General features: G+C 40.0%; 1 protein-coding gene across 1 annotated transcript in view; it reads right to left on the bottom strand.

Moving 5' to 3' along the window:
• The window catches only part of FHIT (fragile histidine triad diadenosine triphosphatase), a 1,052,756-nt gene that overhangs the window by 821,840 nt on the left and 207,381 nt on the right, over positions 1–23,535 (bottom strand). The window contains 1 exon segment of the mRNA XM_062200182.1: positions 22,408–22,527. Within this exon segment, the coding sequence (XP_062056166.1) occupies positions 22,408–22,527 (120 nt within the window).

Here is a 23,535-nt window from a genome sequence, read left to right on the forward strand (position 1 = left end):
AAATACAGCTTTGTACTTTGTTTCAGATATAAGTGGGTAGAGCACAATCTCACCCCATTGCATACTAGCTAAAAAGCAAACTTTATCTTTAAAATGGAGCAGTGTGGCAGTCAGCATCTAAATAGTCAAATTTGTCACTGCCAACCATGATTCCAAGGGCCTGACATAATGTGTGCTTGATATGATACAGTAGTAAATAGACAACATCAACAATTTGCTGTCCTTGCTAAAAATGCACTGCAATGAATGATATGAGATAATGAGATGGATCAAAAAAGTGGGCTACTGCATGTGACAACTGCTGGGATCAATTACGTGAACACCATGAAGAACACAGGGAAGCAGGGAACCATCATAGATTAAAAGATATTACAAAATTTTATAACCAAATTCAGTCTATGAACCTTAACTGTGTCTTGTGTCACAGAGTTAAGATTCCAATTAAGGAAGTCTGAGTATGGAAAATATGATATTATCACTGAGATAATGGGGATTAAGATGAAGCAGATGAGATATAGCTGTGTGGGGAGGTGCCCTTATTCTTGGGAGATGTGTGCCAAATTACATACGAGTTGAAGATCCTCCTGTCTGTTACCAAACATGGTCAGATGGTTTGGCAGAAGGGAAATGTCTGTCCGTAGAGCAATGAAGCATGAGTACATTAAGGATGATGACTATGGATGGGAGATATATAGGTGATCACTGAACTATTCTTTCAACTTTTCTGTGGCTATGCAATTTCTTATTCTTATTTTGAAAATTATATTTGCACTCTGGCCTCAGAATCAGCCCTTAAGGCATTCAGATCTGGTTAAACAGCGCATGAGAGACATTGTGGAAAATAATGACCTACATGTAAGATCTCTTTGAGTGAGATCCCAGTGCAAAGAAGGGGCCGTCAAAGAAGGAGGTACCTTTCTGTGAAGGGAGGAGAGAACTTCCACTTTAATTATGGCCTTGTCTAAATATTGTTGGAGTTTGTGTACTCAAGAGGCTTACATAGCCTTGGCAGCTCATGACAAGAGCCTCGGGTGATCACTGACATCCTAAACAAGAGTGTCAATTGTTAAATCAACAACAGGAGTCACTGTGCACTTGCTCCCCATGTACAATTTCTGTCCCTAATGAGTTGCACTATGAGAATTAACGGTAAAACTAGTCTTCAAATAGTAGCTTATACTTTGTGTGTCTGTGTGGGTGCAAACTGTTGAAATCTTTACTTAATATAGAGTTTATCTTCTGCATATAAAGATAATTAAAAATGAATCTAAATGAAGAATGGGATGGGAGAAAGAGTAGGAGATGGGATGGTTTGGGGGTAGGAGGGCAGGTATGGAAGAGTCGTTATAATCCAAAAATGGTACTTATGAAATTTATATTTATTACATAAAAGCTTTCTATAAAAAAAGAAAATTATGTTCAAATACACTTGGAATATCCAAGACATTTTTCCTCTATCTCATTTCCTTACTTACCGTCAAAATTTATGTAAATCTGTTGTGTTATGTTTTTAGTCAGGTCGTATTTTTATTGGCAGAAGTACTGGTCCCAATAAACACACAAAGTTCAAAATACTTAATAAACAAAATGATATTCCCCATGCAGTTAAAAAAAAATGACAACCAATATTTTCAGTTCAGTGTAGCCAAACAAGGACTGCCTTTGGAGTTGAACATCCTCCTGTCTTGACCACACAGCATTTTAAAATCTCTAGTGTCAATAAGACAATCCGGAAATCTGTGAGAAAACAATCTTCTCCAATCCATCAAGGAAATTAAAGCCCCATCAAATCATTTTTGCAGACACACACAGACACTAAAGCAACATTTTCATTGTTGTTTTCTTATCCAAGTATTTGCTGAGAGGCACAAAGAGACAGAAACAGAGAGGTCTCATCTATTGGTTCACTTCCTGGCAGGGTTAAGTCAAGATTAAAGCCAAAAGCCAAGAACATAATGCAGGTTTTCCTTGTTGATGGCTGGAGCCATCCTTCAGCCATCATTGCTGCCTACCAGGCTGTACATTAGCAGGAAGCTGGAGTAAGGAATCAGAGTGGGAAAAGACCCAATGTACACTGATGTGGGAGGCAGCTGTCTTAACCACCAGACTGAATGAATGCCATTCTCATTTGGAGGAGTCCCTGGTGGGAAGATAGGCTTAATCTATCAGAAAAGCATGTAAGCAAAGGCCTTCTCACTGATAAAATGCAGCTTGTTACTGTGTCCTCAGGAGAGACAACAAACTGCCACCAACAAGCACAAGCAAAAGCAGACAAGACAGTGTACTCTACAAACGTGGAATGGTGCCTGGGGAGACCTCTGACCTGGAGCCCTCAAAAGGATCAGCTTGAGAAACAAGCCTTTAAGCAAGGGTAATGTGATCCTGGAGAGAGCTGATGTTGCCAAGGAAACCCAAAAAGGATCCTGGAGAGGAAGGCAGGATGGACTCCAGCTGGCAGGAAGGCTGCAGAGCCCTGCTCCTGATGCAGAATGTGCATGGAGACCCTGAGTGAGGTGGGGAAGTGGGGGAAGGAAAATCTTTACATTTACATTTACAAGATGTGAACCGTAAGCAGTTGAGGGAATTCAGTGAGGGAGAGCATTAATGTCAGTATTCATGGATTTACAAGAAGAAAGATGCATTCCAATAGCAAATCCCACTCCAAAGAGAACCAACCACACAATAAAGAAATGGACATTTTTCTAGACCCAAGCTCTGCTATGGAAAATTAAACAGAAAGCATAGTTTGGGCATTAATAATAAAATAGTCACAAGGAAGAGGAGCTACACTTTGGGAAAACTTGTGAAATGACAACAAAAAATCATGGTTGATTCTTCTGTAACTGTTGTTACTGAACAGAAACTTAACTACAGAAAAGCTAGTATTTGAACCCTCGTGTGAAACCATGACAGCTGAGGCATGTTGCATGTACTAACTCACAGAATACTCCTGAGAACCTTATACATGTTCCAGTCACCCCCATTCTAAGCAAAAGTAACAGAAGGAAAGTCAGGTGAACTCCCTGGGGTTGGATCCTAGCAAGGAGCTAGCTGATCTGGGATTTCACACCCTAACTCCTGCTCTCCAGTGGTCAAAATCACCTCTGCCCTTAGGAAATACAGCTCACATTCTTTTCAAGTAAAAACTAAAGTAGGGACCTTCAATGTGGCACAGCATTGTAAGCCACTGCCTGGGACACCTGCATTCCATACTGGAACATTCGTTTGAGGCCTGGATACTCAGCTTATAATTGAGATGCATGCTAATATGCCAGGAAGCAGTAGAGGATAGCCTATGTCCTTGGGCCCCTGCTAACCACATGACAGACCTGGTTGAAGATCCTGGCTGGGGGCTGTATCTTGACCCAGCCCTGGCTGTTGTGGGCATTTGGGTAGTAAATCAGAGGATGAAAGCTATCTTCCTTTTCTGTTTCTCTCCCTCTGTCATGCTTCCTTTGAAATAAAATAAAATATACAATAAAAACTGGAGAAGAGGAAGGTACTAGAATTGAAACAGAAGAGTAGGGAAGCATCCTAGGGGTCAGAGGAACTATTCAAGAAAACTTAGTCTCTTTATCTCTTTGCACTGTTGAACATTATTGAGCAAAGAGGTTGCATTTATATGGCTACACCTAGTGATACTTAATTAGAAATCAAAACTAAAAAAAACTTCCAAAATATTTTCACTTACTTAAAACAACCAACCCATAATAAGTTACCATATTTTTGATAATATTTTCTAAACCAAAGAACTAGTTTGAAATGTAGCATTGTTTTATAGGTTTTCAAACCTCTCAAGGCTTGACAGAAGACAATTGTATTCTCACTTCTGCCTCTCTATTTAATCCGTGATCATACATCTTTCAGTGAAGTGTAGAAAAGCTGATCTCCCACACATGTGTAGTGGGGAAAAAAAAAAAGATCTCAAAGGTCCCCGTATATAGGGCCTCATAAACTCACAGATACTTTTGAACATGAACTCTACAGTTAGACCTCTTGGGCTTGAAACCTTTCACTACCACCCAAAACTATTTCAAGCTAGATCAATTAAGCTCAGATCACCTCATTCCCTCAATTATAAAATGGAGGTACTAGTAGTGCCTACCTCTTCAGCATGATCATGAAAAATCTCATCGCTTAATTATTACAGAAGGAATGTTCAATAAATAAGACATTGTGACTTGGTTTTGCAGGAAAACTCTCACAGAGTGACATCTTTGTACTTCATTATTAATCCCCACAGTTTGGACAATGACCAGGATCGCTTGAAGATAAGCAAGCAGTTGCAGTCATGCTCTTATAGGGACAGTTGTAACAGGAGCCTCTGTAAATTGAGAATTGTAATGGTATGCATACTTCAACTGCCTTTGATTTAAGTAAAAAAAAAAAAAAAAATCACTGGAATCTCCGCCCCACAGAGGATGAACAACAGCATCCTACTTTCAAAACTCTTTCATGTTCAAAGGCATGTCAGACAGGGGGAATTCTTTAATGAAATTTCTATTGAGTTTTGACTATTAAAACAGGTTGGGAACTTGTTAGGCTGAGGAATTTAATAGTATTTTTTAGTAACAAAAAGTCAATGCTACCTTGGGGTTCTATATATATATTTTTTAAATAGGCAGTATTTAATTATTTCATTTCTAAACACTGACATAGGTCACTTAGGAGGTGGTCTAAGAAAGGAATATAACACAGAACTTGTTATATATATATATTTATGTATATATACTTTCCTATTTATATTAGTTCTACATGTGACATAATCTTAATTAAGGCTAAGTATACCACCATAATTCTTGTATCCAAACCCATGATATCTTTCAAAAATTAATACTTTTTTCCTTCCATCAAATGTCAGATTTTTTTCAAAAAAGAATCAAAATCACAGGAAAGGAGCTATTTCCACTGCCTATCTGTATCTACCTCCCAAGGACCACAAGACAATCCAGCAGTATTCTTGTGGATTTTTTTGTTCCCACTCAACAATGGCCAAAGGATGGTCAGCAGCCTACAGATCTCATCAACTGGGAGTTACAAACTATAGTTTATTATTTTCAAGGAATTATAATACTACAGAATACATTTTATAGAATCATATTAAGTGTAATTTAGGTTATAACACCACATTATTATATTAAATAGCCTATCTTTAGTGACTCAAAAGTCACCTTTTAATTGTGCTACATTTCCCATGATCAGCCTCTTCAATATTAGCTTTTTGTAGGAATTATGTAAAACTGCCAACTAATAATACAAAACTTAAGAATTCAACTCAGAAGAAATTGACCTTAATTTAAGAATGCAAAAACATGGCAATGCTTCTCTCACTCTACTGGCTGGTTCATTGCTTTACCCCAGTCCCTTCATTTATAAACCTGGTAATAGCCTTCTCTACCTCCCTCATAGTTGCCAGGAAGATGAAGTAAATTTTTAGAAGATTTCTATTAAGTCTTATGAACTTGCTGGTGCTGGTACATTAATAAAAATATAATTTTAAAGCACAACAAAAAATACATAAATGTTTAATTTCAAGGTAGACTTTGCAAGCACTATTCAACAGGAAAATTCACATATGACAAATTTGATTAATTCTAACTACAATGAAGTATCTAAGTCAGCAATACTCTAGGTGAACTGAAGAGACGGGCCAACCAATAAATAGTAGTTACAAACAAATTTAACAGGTGGACAGTTATCTACTAAACAATCCCCATCAAACTGAATTTTCAAAAGATGGTCTACTAAAAAAACCAATTAGAGGATGTTAATAGGAATTTACTGACAAAATTAATTCATAAATATATTGAAAAGTTCACTAATAATTAGGTAGTATAAACAGACATAATGAAATACAGAAAAAAAAATCTACCAACTTAGCTAACCCAAAAATTTAACTCTTAAATTTTTCTGAGTACGGTGAATTGTGTACCATCATGCATGCTAATGTGAAACAATTTTGTGGTTTTTAGTCAATGTAAACATAACATTTTAGCAACCGAGTCCAGTTTAAGAAATTTCTAAGAATTATAACCAAAGATTCTGTATCAAAGCATTTATTACATATACATCAAAAACCCAGCGAATAACACATTATAGTAGACCTACATGCCAAAATATGACACTACCATTTTAAAAATCTTTTAAGTATGTATTGAAACATCAAAAACTGCCAACAATGAGAAGTTAAAAATCGGGTTACACAATATTTCTTTTTTTCTAGAGAAACATTTAAGATCTACCACCAAAGAAATGCAAACAAAAAAACTGAAACTTCAGCAGAGGTTATTCTTGATAATGAGTTTATAGGTGATCTTCATTTTGCATCATATACAGACATTCTTATAATTAAAAAGTAAATGCAATATTTTAAAATGGGTTACATTTGATATAAACTAGATTGGTTTTGTACATACATAATGTAAACAAAACTTTTACTTAGTCAAGCAGTTCATTAACTGGTTACTGATACACTGCATTAAGTATACTAACTGGTTTTTTTAAAGATCTAATTCCTTCCCCCCCAAACATTTCAGGAGTGTCAGAATACATTAGTGCTGAGTACCTACTGCGTGCTGATTAGTGTATAGAAGATTGAGCTGTGAAAATAGAGAAGAGATGAATAAGAAAAAAAAGTCATGTCATTCGAAATAGAATAAAAGAGAAGCCAGAAAGCCAATCAATTCTGGCTTGAAACCTTGCAGCCTGTGTAGACCAAATACTTTCTCACAAAGGCCTTTTGCTTTTGGGTGAACCACTACTCTCTTCATTGCCCTGAAGATTACAGACATCCTTCATTTGGGAAAAAAAAAATCCATTAAAATTAGTTCAAAGAGAAAGGCACTAACATGGCATTAGAGGGTCATTTATCAGTGTCCTGTGTAAACAACAGAGATGTGTACAGGAACTCCCCTAACAGTTAATGAGAGTTGAGCATCTGCACTAAACTAAACTCCTTGAGGATTCAATTTAAACAAGTAAAGCAGAGAAACTCCAAGTCACAAAGCAACCCCAGGACTGTTCACATAGCTACACCTCCCAGGTGCTAAAAATGGTCAGACATAGTAAGGTATTTTGTTGCTGTTATTGTTATTGTTTTTTTTACTATGCCTCAGTGAAGAAAAAAAAATGGTTTACAGATTATCAACTTCCCATAAATGTATAGATTCATTTTAAATCCTGAGTGTTATTTTCAAGCCATTTTTATGTAACTAGTTTAAAACTGGGCCTGGGTTTTCCAATTGCCATGTGACACATTTACAGGAATGCAGAAGTTTCTTTAACTTAGTTTGAATTTCCCTTTTACACATTTAGGACTATCATTAAATGATATTCCTTACCTAAACCCAAGTCCTTGACCAGCCTTAAAGTATCAGGAGAGTGGACAACAGGAAACCTATGATCATTTTATCATCTTCCCAACAAGTCATCCATATTAATTCTGCCTTCCACATCATCTGCTGTTAGCTCCCACATAGGCCGGGAGCTGAGTATTATCTTTATTTTCAGGTGAGGATACAAAACAAAGATGAATGACTTGAGATTCCCCAAATGGGACTAAAAATCCAGCTTTCTAATTCCCTGTGCAAAGCTCACTGATAGTTTTGACAAGCACAAATGATTCTGCACCCAACAAGGTTAATGAAGCAGTAGACCCAACTGGCGGGCAGAGCTTTCTGCTCCAATGCACATTCAACAATCCCTTGCTAACCATCATTTCCATGGCTTAATTCTTTGGTAGATTTAGGGAAAGCCTCTATGTAGGTGAAGTGCAGGCCAAAAGATGAGAACCAAGAAGGCATAGGTAGGTTATAGGCAACTAGGTAAAGGTTGGAGAGGGAGGCATTGGTGCAGACAACACCTGTTGCAAAGGCACAGACCAGAAATCTAGGAGGTCAAGGTGAGATCAAATCTAATTGAAAGACACAGCACTAGAAGTTCTTACTGCAAGAGGAAAACCTGCAATTATTTCAATGTAAAAAATAAATAAAAGATAATTTTAAAAAAAGCAACTAGCTGCTATGTGGTAGTAGATTGAAGGGTGGAGGGATTACTGATGTGAAAAACAAAGAAATCAGAATGATTATTGCACCCAGTCCAGGCAGGATCTGACAAAGGGTAGAGAGGGCTAACAGAAGCCACACATATACTTCTGAGAGCCCCAAAGCACTTTCATGTGCACTCGAACAATGTTCTGAGAACTGTCAAGCACATTTTCTGGCATCACCTCCATGAGCTGGATTCAGAGAAAATGTAACCCTCCACTGTAGTGTTGAGACTATTTTTGCATTTCCTCATTACTCAGTGTACTTTAACTTCAAGACTAGATGTGTTTTCCCTCCTCAGGCTGAGTGCTGAAAAGCTCAAATCTGTGACCTGTCTCTAGCGATTATATAAACCTGTTCTTACCAGTTTCATACACTAGCCTCACTATCAGATCCAACTAACTTTGATATCATTACTTATATCTTAGCTTTTGTGGTATGTTTGTTTCTTATTTTCTGAGCAATTAAGCTTACTCTACTTCATACGTCATAATTCATGACATTTGTAAAATATTTTAGGAAACTAAAATTGTCTAGTGGCAATTGATTTGATTACTGTACAAATAACAATAAATTGGAAGGTTTCATCTAGGGGAATCATCACAAATCAATATTTATAAATAAGTATGTTGTAAAGACAAACCATATTCATGATAAGTCAAGAAAACAAGGTCACAAAAACTTGACTCAAGACGAGCGGTTAAGATGCCACTTTGGACATTCATATCCCCCTGTTGGAGGCCTAGCTTCATGTTTCAGTTTCCCTGCTTAATTCAACTTCCTGCTCAAATGCAGGCAGCAGGTCATGGCTCAAATAGCTGGGGCCCTGATATCCATGTGGAAGACCTGGATGGATTTCTTGGCTCCTGGCTTGGGCTTGGCCCAGCCACGACTGTTGCAGGCATTCAGGCAATGAATCAGCAGATGGAAGATGTCTGTCTTTTCCTCTGTCTTTCAAATAAAATATGTAACAATTTTAAAATATTATCTCAACTTCTAGAACTGCCTATAGTGCTGCTCTAGATTTCCTGAAGAAGGAAGACAGTGGCAAGTGCAACCCTGGGAAATCAAGGCTCACCGGCTCATCACAAACCAAACCTCTATGTTACTGTCTCTGAGCTAAAACAGGGCGGATTTCGTCAGTCTGGCTGGAATCCGCATGGAAATCTTGGAAAACTGTTCTTCAGACTCCAACCAACACTTCTCTTTGTTTCAGATCAGTAAACCATGGAGTCATCAATATTAACAATATTGCCATGTACTCCTTGCATGTGTGTGTGCATAGGCCCAGGCTGACATTGTGGTGTACTGCCTGGTGTGTGAATTTACTAAACCACTGTACTTGGTTAAAAAATGATCCCTGTTCTCTTCAAGCTCTAAAGCTACCAATCCTGAATAGTCAACCAGTGTGATTCCTCTAGCATATAAACTCACTTAACAAATACTTCCTGAATGCCACAATGTGCCAAGCATTGCCCAGACAGTGTGGATGCATTTGTGAGTTAATGAGACAACAATCTGCGCCTTTGCAGAGCACACACTCAATTCAGCCTGATTGATTCAAGAATCAAAATAAACAATATATATACGGTGATTTCAAGTTGAAGTGCAACAAAGAAATATGAAGCAGAAACAGTGATGTGATTTTCAATAAGGTAACACTAAAGACTATCCCAAGAAAGGGATGCATGAATAAAATTTGAAAGATGATCTCAAGGAGCTGGGTGAGCATGACATACACACAACCAAAGGAACAGGATTCCAACTGGAAGGGACAGCTGCTTCAAGGACTAAGAAGCAGGAGTTACCTTGGAATATCCAATGGGGCAGACACTAAGGAACAGCTGGACAAGCTACTATTTAGGACAAACTATTCATGACAGTTTGAGTCCTGGCTACTCTGTTACTGATGCAGCTCTCTGCTGATGCCTTTGAGAAAGCAACATAAGATAGCCCAAGTACTTGGGACTCTGTCACCCATGTAGGAGACCAGGATGGACTTCTAGGCTCCCGATTTTGGCCTGGCTGAGGTCCAGCTGTCAACAGGCATGTAAGGAATAAATCAACATATGGGGGATCAATAGATCCATCTCTCTTCTTATCACTATAACTTTCAAACAAATAAAAAAAGGAAAACATGCAATGAAAGACAAATGGCGTGGTGGAAAGAGCGATGCATAAGGAGGCTGTGCAGGTTTCCTGGGACTGCTGTCACAAATTATAACAAGTGGATGGCTTAAAACAACAGAAATTGATTACCAATTTTGGAGGCCAAAGTCTGAAATCCAAGCGTTAGCAGGGCCATGCTCCATCATTGCTTCTCACAGCCTCTGGCGGCTGGCGGCATTCTTTGACTTGTGCCCACATCACAGTAGTCTTTGCTCCCATGGTCACTGCACCTCCTCTGTTGCTTCACGTAATTTCCTCTGTTTCACTCTTAAAAGCACAACTGTACTCAACAGGCTAATCCTCCGCCTTGCGGCGCCGGCACACCGGGTTCTAGTCCCGGTTGGGGCACCGATCCTGTCCCGGTTGCCCCTCTTCCAGGCCAGCTCTCTGCTGTGGCCAGGGAGTGCAGTGGAGGATGGCCCAAGTCCTTGGGTCCTGCACCCCATGGGAGACCAGGAGAAGCACCTGGCTCCTGCCATCGGAACAGCGCGGTGCGCCGGCCGCAGCGCGCTACCGCAGCGGCCATTGGAGGGTGAACCAACGGCAAAAGGAAGACCTTTCTCTCTGTCTCTCTCTCTCACTGTCCACTCTGGCTGTAAAAAAAAAAAAAAAAAAAAAAAAAAAAAAAAAAAGCACAACTGTAATTGGATTCAGGGTCCATCCAGCTAGTCAGGATGATCTCTTCACCTCAAAAGGTGCTCATTAACTCAGTCATATTTGCAAAGGGTCTTCTCTGACTGAGCTAACTTTCAGAGATCCTAAGAATTAAGATGGACATATCTTTCTTGGGGCAGGGGGCTACCATTCAGCACACTGCAGGGAGAAGAATAGTAGATGAAGGCAGAGAGGGTATTCCATCATTTTAAGAGCACGAAAAATCTGTATTGCAGTTAAAAAAGAAAAAACAGACAGATAATATGCCTTCAGAAGGCACTTGTTGAATGAACACCTGAATATTCCTTTACCTATCTTGTTTTACACCAAAACTAAATGCATTCCATAAATATGGATCCACCATCTATTAGATTCAAGATTCAGTTGCTAAAAATTAAAGCTATCAACAAATCTACCACAGAATTGAATGACAAATCACTTTTTTTCTTCATGTTTTATCTCATCCCTTGGCTGGCGTTTTGAAGGCTGAAGAAGCTCCACATGAGATGGTAAAGACATGTTCCAGCTATACATGCATCCATCAGTTTCCCAGCCATAACAGTCAATCTATTTCCAGTTTCTTATCATCATCTTAGGAAGCATCCACAGCTTTGCAGTCATGGCCCATAACTGTATGACTCTCCAGTTTAAAATTTCAATTTCCGATTAAACTTTGATGTCCAGGGCAGGCAACTGGTGTAACTGTTGAAGACATGGAGATGCCTGCATCCCTTATTGAAGTGCCAGCGATCCAGTTATGGCTCAATTCCCAAAGCCAGTTTCCTGCTACTGCACACCCTGTGGGCAGTGGTAATGGCACAAGCAGCTGGGTTCCTGTTACCCACAGGGAAGATACAGACTCATTCTGGGTTTTGGGCTTTCACTTGACCCACTCCCAGCTGTTCGGGCATTTGAGAAGTGAATGGACAGGAAATCTCTCTTTGTCTATTTCTGTCTATCCTTCCCTCTCTGACATGGCTCACATAAATTTAAATGTTAAAAAATAAAGTGTTGTGTCTCACTTCACCCAAGCTTGAGACCTTAACTCTGAGCACTTAGAATTCTCTGCCAATTTTTTCCCGGAGCAGCCTGTGGCACTGGCCAGCTACTCTGACACGGTATTTTGCAGAAAGCAGGGAACCTGCTGAGGAACAACTTGTAGGCTTCCCCCAAGATCTAAAAAAAAATACTGGGATATGGAGGAGAAGTGGCTTCCAGCTTTTCCAGGAATACTATTCCTCAGTGCTTCATGGTGTCCTCTGCTGTGGGCCTCTGCAACAACCCTGCCTTTGGAAGCACACCAATGAGAAGCAAACCTGGGCTGTGCTCATGAGGGCAAACGGGAAGCTCTCCCAAAACATCTGGGTCCCTCTGCACTCCCACACTGCACGGCAGCACCTGCTGGAGTCCATGGGCCTGGCAGCCCCAGCAGCTTCAAGCCAGGAAACACAATACAAGACCCTCCTGTAGGAAGCTCCTTCTTGGGTTTTTAAGCCACCCTCAGGCTTGACTTTCATAAACAAGAGCAGCCACTTCAGAAAACAGCAGGAGAAAGTAACTCTACATGTATTGATCCAACTGTTTTTGCCCTCACCAATTCTGCCCTTCTATACCTGGGGAGTGTGGAGATGGGTCTGGTTCTGCTGCTGACTCTTAGCATGGTAGGTGTCTGCTGTGTGTGCCTCCAGATTATTAACAAGGTTCCTGTTTCAGCCCCAGTTGCTAATTCCAGGGCAAAATGAAGTTTTCATATTGGTTGCATTCCTTAAGCTTAGTTACTTAATTGCAAATACAGCCCTGAAAAAAGGCTTCTAGGGGTCCTATGATTTCTGAAGTGAACAGAAAATGCTAACCAGTATGCAGATTTCTGTGCATGGAACTCTCTAGGTGAACATTTTCATATGATTCTTGCCAGTTTATTTTTATCTTGATGCATTCTATTTAATAACTATTAAAGCATCATCCTTTGGTGAGTGCAAGCGTGTCATGGTTTACTTTTAAAGTATTAGCACATGAATCTTTCCAACAGGAAATTAATTTTAAAGCTGTAAAGATCTCTTGATAGGGACAGACATTTCAAAACAGACTCCAAAAGTAAAAAAAAAAAAATGTCGGAAAATTAAGCTGCTGAAGAAGAGCACAGCAGACACAACCAAGAACCTCAGACATGGTCAGTGCTATGTGTTGTACGAAACATCACCTATTTAAGTAACTCCATAGCCTAAGACATAACCACGCCCCATTGTGACCCTCAACTGTGAGTTCACAACAGCCAAATGAAGACTACAGAAATATATTTGAAGACTGTAGTAGCCAGATGTGAAGGCAATCTGGCTGTGACACCTGTCAGCCCACTGATCACTAGGGTTGATTCAGCTGATCAGGCTGGCTGAGTGGGTGTCCCCTCCTTCCCTCACTGCTCCATGTGCGTACCTCCTAAAGCCATGTGCTTGGTAGAAGAGGATGGGCTTCCACACTAGAGGAGGACCAGTCTACTGTCAAGGGTATACGAGCAACTGCGCTCCCCTGCTAGAATCTCCCAGTAAGCTCTCAAGACCGTAGCAGCCATCTCAGGAAAACAGTTGAGATTCCAAATCTAATTCACATATTTATTATCATAGAAAGTTCTTAGAATCAAGCCAATGTAGGGTTTGTGCACAAGAGCTATTTGCAAATTTATAGTTATTTTTTCAGTCAATTACTTTGAGAAAGAAAACGAGAGCTAAGTAAATAAATTAGATCATTAATTTTCAAGAAATATCAATTATGCTAATTCAAAGAATAGAACATATATACAAATTACACATGTGTGCAATAAATAAGGAATTTACCAAAGACTGTATTAAGAGAAGAAAACCATCGTGACTTACTGTATTCTAGAAAATCCATGTATATTCACTGAAGAGATTTTAACAGTTTTGATATGTGTATGAAAATAGAGGATAAACATTAACTGCCTACTGATGTTTTAACAAATCTATTTTCATTCCATGTGGAAATTAGAACATATTTTGCATTATCTGAGTTAATTACGTGATATTTCTTATGAATAATGATGTATTATACCATTCATCATTTTTAATTCTATTCCTTTACTAGTGTAAGGCTTACAACACTATAACCAGTCTTTTCCTGTTCCTCACAATTGGAGGACTTGCACAGAAAGCAGGCTGAACCTATGCCTAGAGTGTTAGGAGCTGAGCTCAGTAATTGCTAACTGTGACCACTGAAACCACCTGAGAAAGTTACCTGTGAAAACAAATAGAAACAGGAAAAAGCTTTTCACATTATAGGACATCGATGTTAGCACTTACTATGAGAAATAGTCAAAGTGTTATTTGGATATGTGTAATTATCATCTTCCCTAGAGCTAAAGAAAAGACATTCTTAACACCATTCCCCACCCCCACACAGAGCATGTGTAGAATTCTATTTAACAGATTTATATTTTATATGCATAAGCATGTTTTATAGGTAGTTTTCTGGGTTATAATATTGATTGTATAGTCTTCATGTAATTTGTAGAATTTTACCTACTAATGTAAAACTACAACAGATTATTCTACGTTAATCACAGTAGAATCTAAACCTATGAAACAAGTTCTACTATAGAGAAGGGGTCAAGGTCAAGAAAGGATAGTCAAAACTAAGTCATTAAACAACAAGAATGAAGAAAAAACCCACGTCACTGTGTGTGACTATGTTCACTAGGAAATAGACAACAGGAAGCAGGCAATATATAGAATAAAAATGTGATGTACATGACTGAAATTGACATCTTGATATTTGATTATTGTCTGTAGTACTTGGTTATATTCCTGTGGGAATAGTGGGGTGGGAAATGTTACGTGTTTAAAATTTTATTTTTGAAACCTGTTTTCTTTATGCAAAAAAAAAAAAAATGTGTAAAGAACAATGTAAATACAGAGAGAAAGAGAGCAATACAGAAAGACACAGAAGAGAGCCTGAAAGTCTGAAAACCAGTATGAGGGCACTTCAGAGAGATCCCAGAAAAATGGTAATTCCAAAGTTTATTTTGGTGCAGAGTCTTTCCATTATTTTTACAAAATGCATTTTCCATGAATTTTTCCAAGACCCCTTCATAAATGCATGCCTCACCAACACTGCTGAATTAATACTTAAGTCACTTTCATTAGCATGAGCCGAGGTTAGGGGAAAAAGGCTCACGCCTTTTTTTTTTTTTTTTTTTTTTTTCATTTTCAAACCTTCCTTGCACACATATGAAATATCCTTTTTATTCCTTAATTGTCATTTCCCACGAAACCATCATTATGTGGGGAAAAAAAAAAATCAAAGTAACAGTTTTAGCTCCAGGACAAGAAACTAAACTTAGCACAACAACCTGGCAAGATTGGCTTCCCTTTGCTCTCTGGCACCCAGGGTAGTTATTGCCTGCTGATTCTGAATGCAAACTCAGAATCCTCCTCAACACTGTCAGTTTTCTACCAATGGATGGGCTGGCATTTGAGAGGTAATTCTTTGTTTTCTGGAACATAATCTTTAGATGATAAATCAAGATGGAGGATGGTCACCCAAGGTTTGTCTCACAATGGGGGTTGGCAGGATCCTTTTCGATAGTCTATATACTGAAAAAAGATGTTGGTCAAATTAGAAGATGATCAAAGCATCAAAGCACTTCATTTGTTCCCACTATCCATTGGCACTAAAGTGGGCTTTTTTTTTTTTTTTTTTTGACAGATAGAGTTAGACAGTGAGAGAGTAAAGTCCCCCTTCCGTTGGTTCAACCCCCAAATGGCCGCTACGACCAGCGTGCTGCGCCAATCTGAAGCCAGGAGCCAGGTGCTTCCTCCTGGTCTCCCATGCGGGTGCAGGGCCCAAGCACTTGGGCCATCCTCCACTGCCTTCCCGGGCCACAGCAGAGAGCTGGACTGGAAGAGGAGCAAACAGGACAGAACCGGTGCCCCAACCGGGACTAGAACCCAGTGTGCCGGAGCCACAGGCAGAGAATTAGCTTAGTGAGCCACAGCGCCGGCTGAAAGGGGCTTCTAACTGGTGGCAGGGTTCTCATGTCCCCAAGGTAGGTGCACATTTACATAGTAACTTTCCACTTAGATGCAAGTAAAAGAAACCTCTAATTCTAAAAACCACTGTTACACATTGATCTTTGAACACAATCACCTGTCAAATAAAGTAAAGGAAAAAAAAAATCTGACTGCAAAAATACTAACTTGCCCCATGACAATGGACCGCACGAAGGTCTGTGAAATCCTCTCTGGGAGTATTTAGCTAGTGAATACATCATGAGCACACATGGAGCCAAGAAGAGACATGTGCTTAGGGCAATTTTAAGAGCAAAAATCTATCTTCAGCAATAAAGATATTAAAATAGTGCTTGTTCTCATTTTATTTAAACAGGAAGGTTTAAAAAAGAAACTGAGAAGTGAAAGATCATCAGATCACTAATAACTGCAGTTTCCTGTACAATTAAAAGAATTCACAAGATTACAACCCACTCAGGAAATGACAAATATTTCTGATTTTTACAGAAGGACTAAAAGGGCATTTATATCTTTAGCAGCTATTCCGTCAGAATCACTGTTATGCAATAAAGCTATTTTTGTTTTTTTCACTTACTTAGCAGTATTCAACAAGGGAGTGGTCTGGGAACAGAAAATTTAGCATCACTCGCTAATGTTTTGTATTAAAAGACATTTGTCACAGCTTTTTTTTTTTTTAACCTGTAATGGTTGAAGCCTAGAACACAATTCCTCCTGTCCCAAACTTTTGTTTCCAATATATCAGCAGAAATGCTTGTTAAATTACCTATTCTCATTCTTTACAAATACATTTTGTGAGGGTCTCTTCAATGCATCATCCTAACATTGTTTGGCACTGATAACATTCTGTGTGTGATGCACCTGTCTGGTAAAATTTGTTTTCTTTAAAATTACCAATTCAATAAACTGTTGACTAATGATTTGCGTACTACAGTATTGCCAGTGAGTAAGGTTTGTCTCTGTCATTACACACCACGTTCAATCCGCTCACAAATGTTACCATATCCCTTTATGTTGGAGCTCCTTATGCCATCTGAAGTGTGATCCAAAGATCAATAAGCTGTCTGCTGAAAACAACAGGACATAACAAATGAGTAATTTTATTTACAATAAAAGCCCCGGTTCCCAAGTGGATTCCACTAATGTTCAAATTCGTTTTTCATGCTCAACTCAAGATGAGAGGGAGACATTATACGGGACGAAGTAAGGAGAGAGGAATAAGGCCAAGTCTCTGGTAACATAGTTTATGTTGGGAAAATGGCACAGTTTTATCTATGGCACAATCTACACCCTGACACCATCCTAGGCTCTAGCCCCCGCCGCCATTGCTGGAAGCCAGGTGGCCACAAGGCCCAACCACTGGTGTCAAGCTCCACCCCCATCCTAATGGGATTCACTGCTCCTGCTTCCCTGCCTGCCCTCTGGCAAAGTTTTAAAAGGAGCTGTTCCTGAACACGTGGCTCCCTCTCGCTGTCTCTCTGCTCTCTGCACTCTCTGCTCTCCTCTCCCTCTCTCTTGGCTCCTTTCTGCTCTCTCTCTCCTCTCCTCACTAGCTCCTCTCTTCTCTCTGTTACACTCTCCTTCTCCCTTTTTCCTTCCTCGCCCCTTCCCTCCAGTCTGCTGGATTTTCCCCTAAAAGTCCTTTCCCTTACTCTGGTGTGTTTTGTGACAATCTTACAGTTCAGGTTCACTGAAGCCGTGACTAATAGCTGGGCAGGAATGAGGCCGGTGAATTACACATTCGTGGCAGAAACTGAAAATGTGCTCTGCAACGTGATTCTGCTCTCTCACCAAAGAAGTCTAAAAGGCCGTTTCTAGTAACATGAAATTAATGGATTAAAGACATTGTGGCACATTCTTCTCGAGTGTGGCAATGCAGAGGCCAAAGCCGTTGAACGGGCTTTAAACACCATCGGCAAGGAAGAGAAGTGTTTGCTTTAGGTGAGGACAAGGAGGGCCTGAAGAGGCTCTTTTGAGGATGAAGCAAACAGTCGGGCTTCAAAAGCCCATCTTCAGCCTCTGATCTGACAGAAAACTCAGCGAGCCAAGCCGGAAGAAAAAAGGGTTGAAGGGGGACAGCAAAATGTGAGAGCGGACACAGGTTCCAAGATCACATTTACAAATCTCTCATGAATGGCACCACTTCCCAAAGGCTACCTGGAAACCGCCGCTTAGAAGAACACATCAAAAACACAACATAAAATGCCCCATTTTACATCAAGGAGCCAACACGCCACCCTGAGAATGCAGTCTCACCCATTGACAAATTAACACGCAGAAAGAAATGGAGTGTTTTCCATCTGCCTCCAAATGCAGTCACTGCTTTTTAAATCAACTCACTACCCAAAAAACATACAACTGTCCACAGAATTCTAACTGGCAAAGCAAGAAGGAAAAGTTGGGAATAAACAGCTCAGGCATGGCCCTGAACATATAGAGGGAAATGGTGACAAAACTTGGCTTTGAGGACGGGAATATGGAGAAGGCAGGGTTTCAGCCCACCCAGTTGGCCCCCATTCTATTACCTTGAACAATACCTACACTGATGATGTATAGTTTCACTTTCACACTTTAAATTCAGACAAGATGGTGGTGGTGGTGGTGGTGGTGGTGGTGGAGGAGGAGGAGGAGGAGGAGGAGGAGGAGGAGGAGAAGAAGAAATTGCAAGGATAGATCCTGCAGGCAGGAAAGATCGACTCAGGGCAGAGCTAAACGCAAATGCACCTAATCCTGACACAAGGCAGGCAGGGAGCCCAGTGGAGCATCATGCCTGGAATCCAGGGTCAACTCAACCAAGAAAAGGCTGAATGCATCCACAGGTGAGTACCAAGTGTGACAATGAGGGCAGAAGATGGTGGGGCAATTATCAAAGCATTTTAATTAAAATGAAAATGACTGGGATAACTTCAAGAGGAAGGGAGTGGTGTGAGGAGTCGAATGGGTTAATTGGGTGGTCCCAGTGGAAATGTGTTGTGTAGAATGCTTGCTTTCCCCCAAAGTTATCCTTAACATGGTCAGAAGTACCAGCCTGCCCACTCCTTGGGAGCTTCCCAATTTACCATGCGAATAACAAGGGAGTGGTGATTTCATTCCGCTGAGCTCACTGTGTATTTTGAAAGCAAGTTACCTATCCCACCCTCCTGGATGGTTTTTTTGTTTTGTTTTATCTTGAGCAAGCCAGACAGGATCAAGAATTGTCAATCAGGTCTTCTGTGGGGTTTGTCCCCCCCCCACCTTACTGACAGTTTCATCCCCAAAATTGTACTTAAAAACCCCAGTGCCACAGGGTTCTTCAGGTTTTTTCCTCTCTTAGAAGGCCCGCTTCTTGCCACTCCTGCTGGAGGTCTTCATTAATAAATCTTGCTTTGTAAATCCCTCTGCTTGTGTGCTTGCAAATTCTTCTATGTGAGACAAAGAACCGAGGTAATAATAATTTCCCCGCCTTTTACCAAGTACGCCAAAGCATTTGGACTTTATCCTCAAAAACTAGATACATTAGTGATGTGTCAGCCACAGATTAGTAGAGTGATATGATCCGAGCTGTGGTTTAGAGTCAGGCCCCGGCTGAGCTGGGGAAACCCAGATGCAGGGAGGATGCAAAATGCTAGACGACCTGCTGCAAAGGGCTGCAGTGGGACAAGCAGGAGAGAATGCTGGGCGGCAGATCAAAGCCCACTCCAGACATCCCACTGTTTATTTTATGAAATGTTAGTGGGCAGAGCAGCTTGAATTCCCAAATCTCAGGACAAAAGACTACAGCTCTGTGCAAGCAAATGAATACCTTATTAAGCTGCTTCTCACAGGTGTAAGCTAACAGGGTTTCAAAAGGCAAGGTAAAATAAAAAGTTACACAATCATCACATCAAAAAAAGATTGTCTGAATACATTATCTACTGGCCCTGAGACCATTTTAAACCCTAGAAATGTTAGTTCACCTTAGGAAGTGTACTGATGACAATAACAACAATAACGTTCTGATTCTCATTGTTCTTGGCCTTGAGAAAAGCCAGGTCCTTCTTACTACCTTTCAAATTGAGGATTGCTCGTATTAGTCAAACAGTCTCCATATTCTTGGCATTTACTCCAAGATATGGTAACTGATCTGGACACATCCCCAACTTGGAACACACACAATTTCCCATTCACTGCTCATTATTCATGGTAGGTATTGTCCTACATACAGACATTTCTACCTGTCTTGAGTTCAAACCTGTGTATGCTCTAGGTCTTACACTTCACGCTCAGAGTTGGTTTACATAATCATGAAATATCAAGGTGCTCACTATCAAGACACCACCACCAACAAAATAATAAAGCCAAATTCATTCCATTATTAACCATTTTAAAAGCAGAGTATCTCTACAACCTTGGTTCCTCAACTGAGATATCGCAAATTTTTTTTGTCTTCCCGGTTTCCCTTAGTTCTTCACTTAAAATCAATTAAAATGAAGTAGGCAGGCATGTAGGTTAAAATTGATTAGGTTTGTGAGCTGGAAGACCAGCTCCTATGTGACCTCATGCCCCTACCTGGCCACACCTGGGTGCCCACCAGCCAATCAGGTTAATTAACCATACCTTTTTGGAAGTGGGTTAAAAGCCCTGCTCTTCTTCCCTGGCCTCTTGCAGGGGGTGAGGTGGGGAGGGGGTGGTGGTGGTGGTGGTGGCTGTAGCCCTGTGCCTCCGGGGCACATGGCCTTCTGGCCACATGCCCTAGGCTTCCTGGCCTAGATGCTCCTCCACGTGGCTGGTTCCTGGTACTCGTTATGAACCAAGATTTCTCTCTCTCTCTTAAATAAAGCTCTCACTCTCCTATGCATCTTTCTCACTAAAATGTACCATGCTGCCTCGTTTACTGATGCCAGTATTTAGAATTCTTCTCTAAATATTAGGCAAGAACCCTCTTGGGCTTATTAATATTGGGGATTTATTAATAAACATATGGTGTTATCATATGGCACCCCAAATTCCAGTAACATATATGGCAGCCCAGATGGCACTTCTGGGGAACTTTAAGGGCCACATTTTTGGATAAATTTTAGGGGGTCATTACTGATATCAAAACTGTCACCTACAGAAGTATGGCATTTAAACTATAATCTCTGACAATAGAATTTACATGTTACTTCAAATAGAGAAACCTCCTAAAAGAAAAAAAGATCATAACAAACTTGGAACAAAATCAATTCAAAACATAGAATGTTCCTGTTATTCTATGAAATTCAAGGTCTTTTTCTAAGAATTCAATACAAAATTGATACACTTAATCATTGTTCCATCTAATGGATCCCCTCTAAATCATTTTTTTTAACCTCATTTAAACAGAAGGATTTGAGTTTCCTAATATTGATTATTTTGACTTTTTTCTAAAGAAGGTTTTGAAATAATATGAAGAAAGATTTTTATATAACATTATTTACCAGTTTTGGCTTGTGAGTCTATAAATTTAACAAAACTTATTTAGCTACAATTTGTATTCAAGGAATTTAAGCATCTATCATACAATCATTATCATATTCTGGTGCATGTGTTTCTTACTTGGATTTTTTTTCTCCAAAATACAGTAGTTATGTGGCTAGGAAGGAAGATTATTCATAAAGTTCTCAAGCACTTTGAAAAAATAGAACTTACTTCAAAAAAGCATCTTGGCATATTTGTACATTCAGAATTACTAAGAAATTGATTACAAAGCAAAAGCATGTCTCAGTGTGGAAAACATGTATAATCTTAAAACACAAAATCTTACTTTTGTTGCCCTCTTGTTAGGGGAGAAACAGAAGAAGAAATTCTGAAGAGTCTGTTCCAAGTTTACACACACACACCATCATGAGTGAGCATTATACAAATTCCTGCTACCCCCTAACCACACAAAAAATAAAGTTCCTACTCAAGTCTACATGGAGAAAGACCACAATTCAATGGTCTGATCGAAGTTTAACAATTTTACTTCCAATGACACTGTACAAGAATCCAGAAGCTAGGGTTTCCTACCCCACCTCCCCAAGAGAAAATGCTATTTTAGATCCAAACAAGAGAAAAGCCATTTTGGTAAATACACTGACATATTTGAATTAAAACCCTTTAACCTGAATGATCTCTAAGAAGTAAAAAGACAAAACCAATTATAAATGCCCCTCCCTCCACACAAGGTATCAGTAATAAACAATGGACAAACTGCAAACATGTCCACAATATTCATGGGGCCCGTTTTTGAAGCCCCTATTTATTTACACAGCGACAGTAGTGAAAAGTTCAAGCAAAAATTCACCTCCAAACCCGTGGTTGCTAAGCAACCTTTCAGAAGTTCTGCAACATTGATCAAGCATATTACTGGTGCCACCAACTGGATTCAGAATAAATTTGAGTACTACCTTACCTGCTTTCCATCAAGGGGGAAGAGAGGTGGATTCCTTGCTTACCTTTGTGGACACACATTTGAGGCTGATCCTGTATTGATTTCGTGGATTCAAAGGTTAATTTTCATCTCTTAAAGAAAAGGATACGTCCTGGTACCACAGGTTTCCTATTCACAAGAGCAAAGGACAGTTCTGTTTTGAGAAACACCACAGAGGGCTTGATGAGATGCTGACCGAATCGGAATGACATTTTCTCAGAGATGCAATCTGAAAAGAAAGGACAGTTTTAAGGAAATGGATATTTATCAAATACAAGTAAGAAACTCAGTTCACGGGTGGGCATTTAGCCATGTGGTTAGGCCTTCAGTTGGGGCCTATCAGAGCACCTGTGTTCAAATGCTGGCTCTGCTCCTGACTATAGTTTCCTACTGAGGCACACCACAGGAGTGAGCACATGATTGTTCAAGTAGGTGGGTCCCTGACCCACCTGTTTCAGGCATTTTGAGAGTGAACTAGCAGGCAGGAGCCCTCAGTCTCTAAGTCTCTAAAAATTTATTAAAACTCCATTAAGAAAGCAAATGCCATCATTACAGATTCTTAGTTGCCAAGAAGACGCCATTTAAACTGTTCCCCATCCACTAACACTTGGCTCAGCAATTAAGACACCACTTAAGATGCCTACTTCCAGCTTCCTGTTCATCCACACCCTGAGACGCAGCAGGAGATGGCTTAAGTACTTGGTCCCTACCACCTAACTCACTTCCAGGCTCTTGGCTTTGGCCTAGTCCAGCTGGACTATCACTGGCATTTGGAGAGTGAATCTGAGGATGGAAGATCTCTCCTTGTCTATTTCCCCCTTTCATATGAAGTTAAAATAAACTGTTCCCCATCAAGTACACTAAGATACATTCTGGTTATGCCTTTCTTAGATATTTAATTCTCCCTATGTATACTGCTTTTAGCTGAGTTCGTTTATAAGCAGAAGTGTGCATGTGCACAACAAAAGCTATCTTCCTGGAGCAAGCATTTGGCCTAGGAAAGACTCAAGATTCTCAGATCTCACATTGGAGTGTCTGGGTTCAAGCTCCATCTCTGGCTCTTGACTCAGGTTTCCTACTAACACAGACCTTTGAAAGCACTGATGATAGCCTAATTGGTTTCCTGCCACCCACAGGGGAGACCTGAATTCAATTCTTGGCTCCCAGGTTTGAGTTGGTCAAATACTACACATCTGTGGGTACTGGAGATGCAACCAATAGAGAGGAGCTCTCTGTT

The sequence above is a fragment of the Lepus europaeus genome, chromosome 9 (assembly GCF_033115175.1).
Source record: "Lepus europaeus isolate LE1 chromosome 9, mLepTim1.pri, whole genome shotgun sequence".
In the NCBI taxonomy this organism is placed as follows: domain Eukaryota; kingdom Metazoa; phylum Chordata; class Mammalia; order Lagomorpha; family Leporidae; genus Lepus; species Lepus europaeus.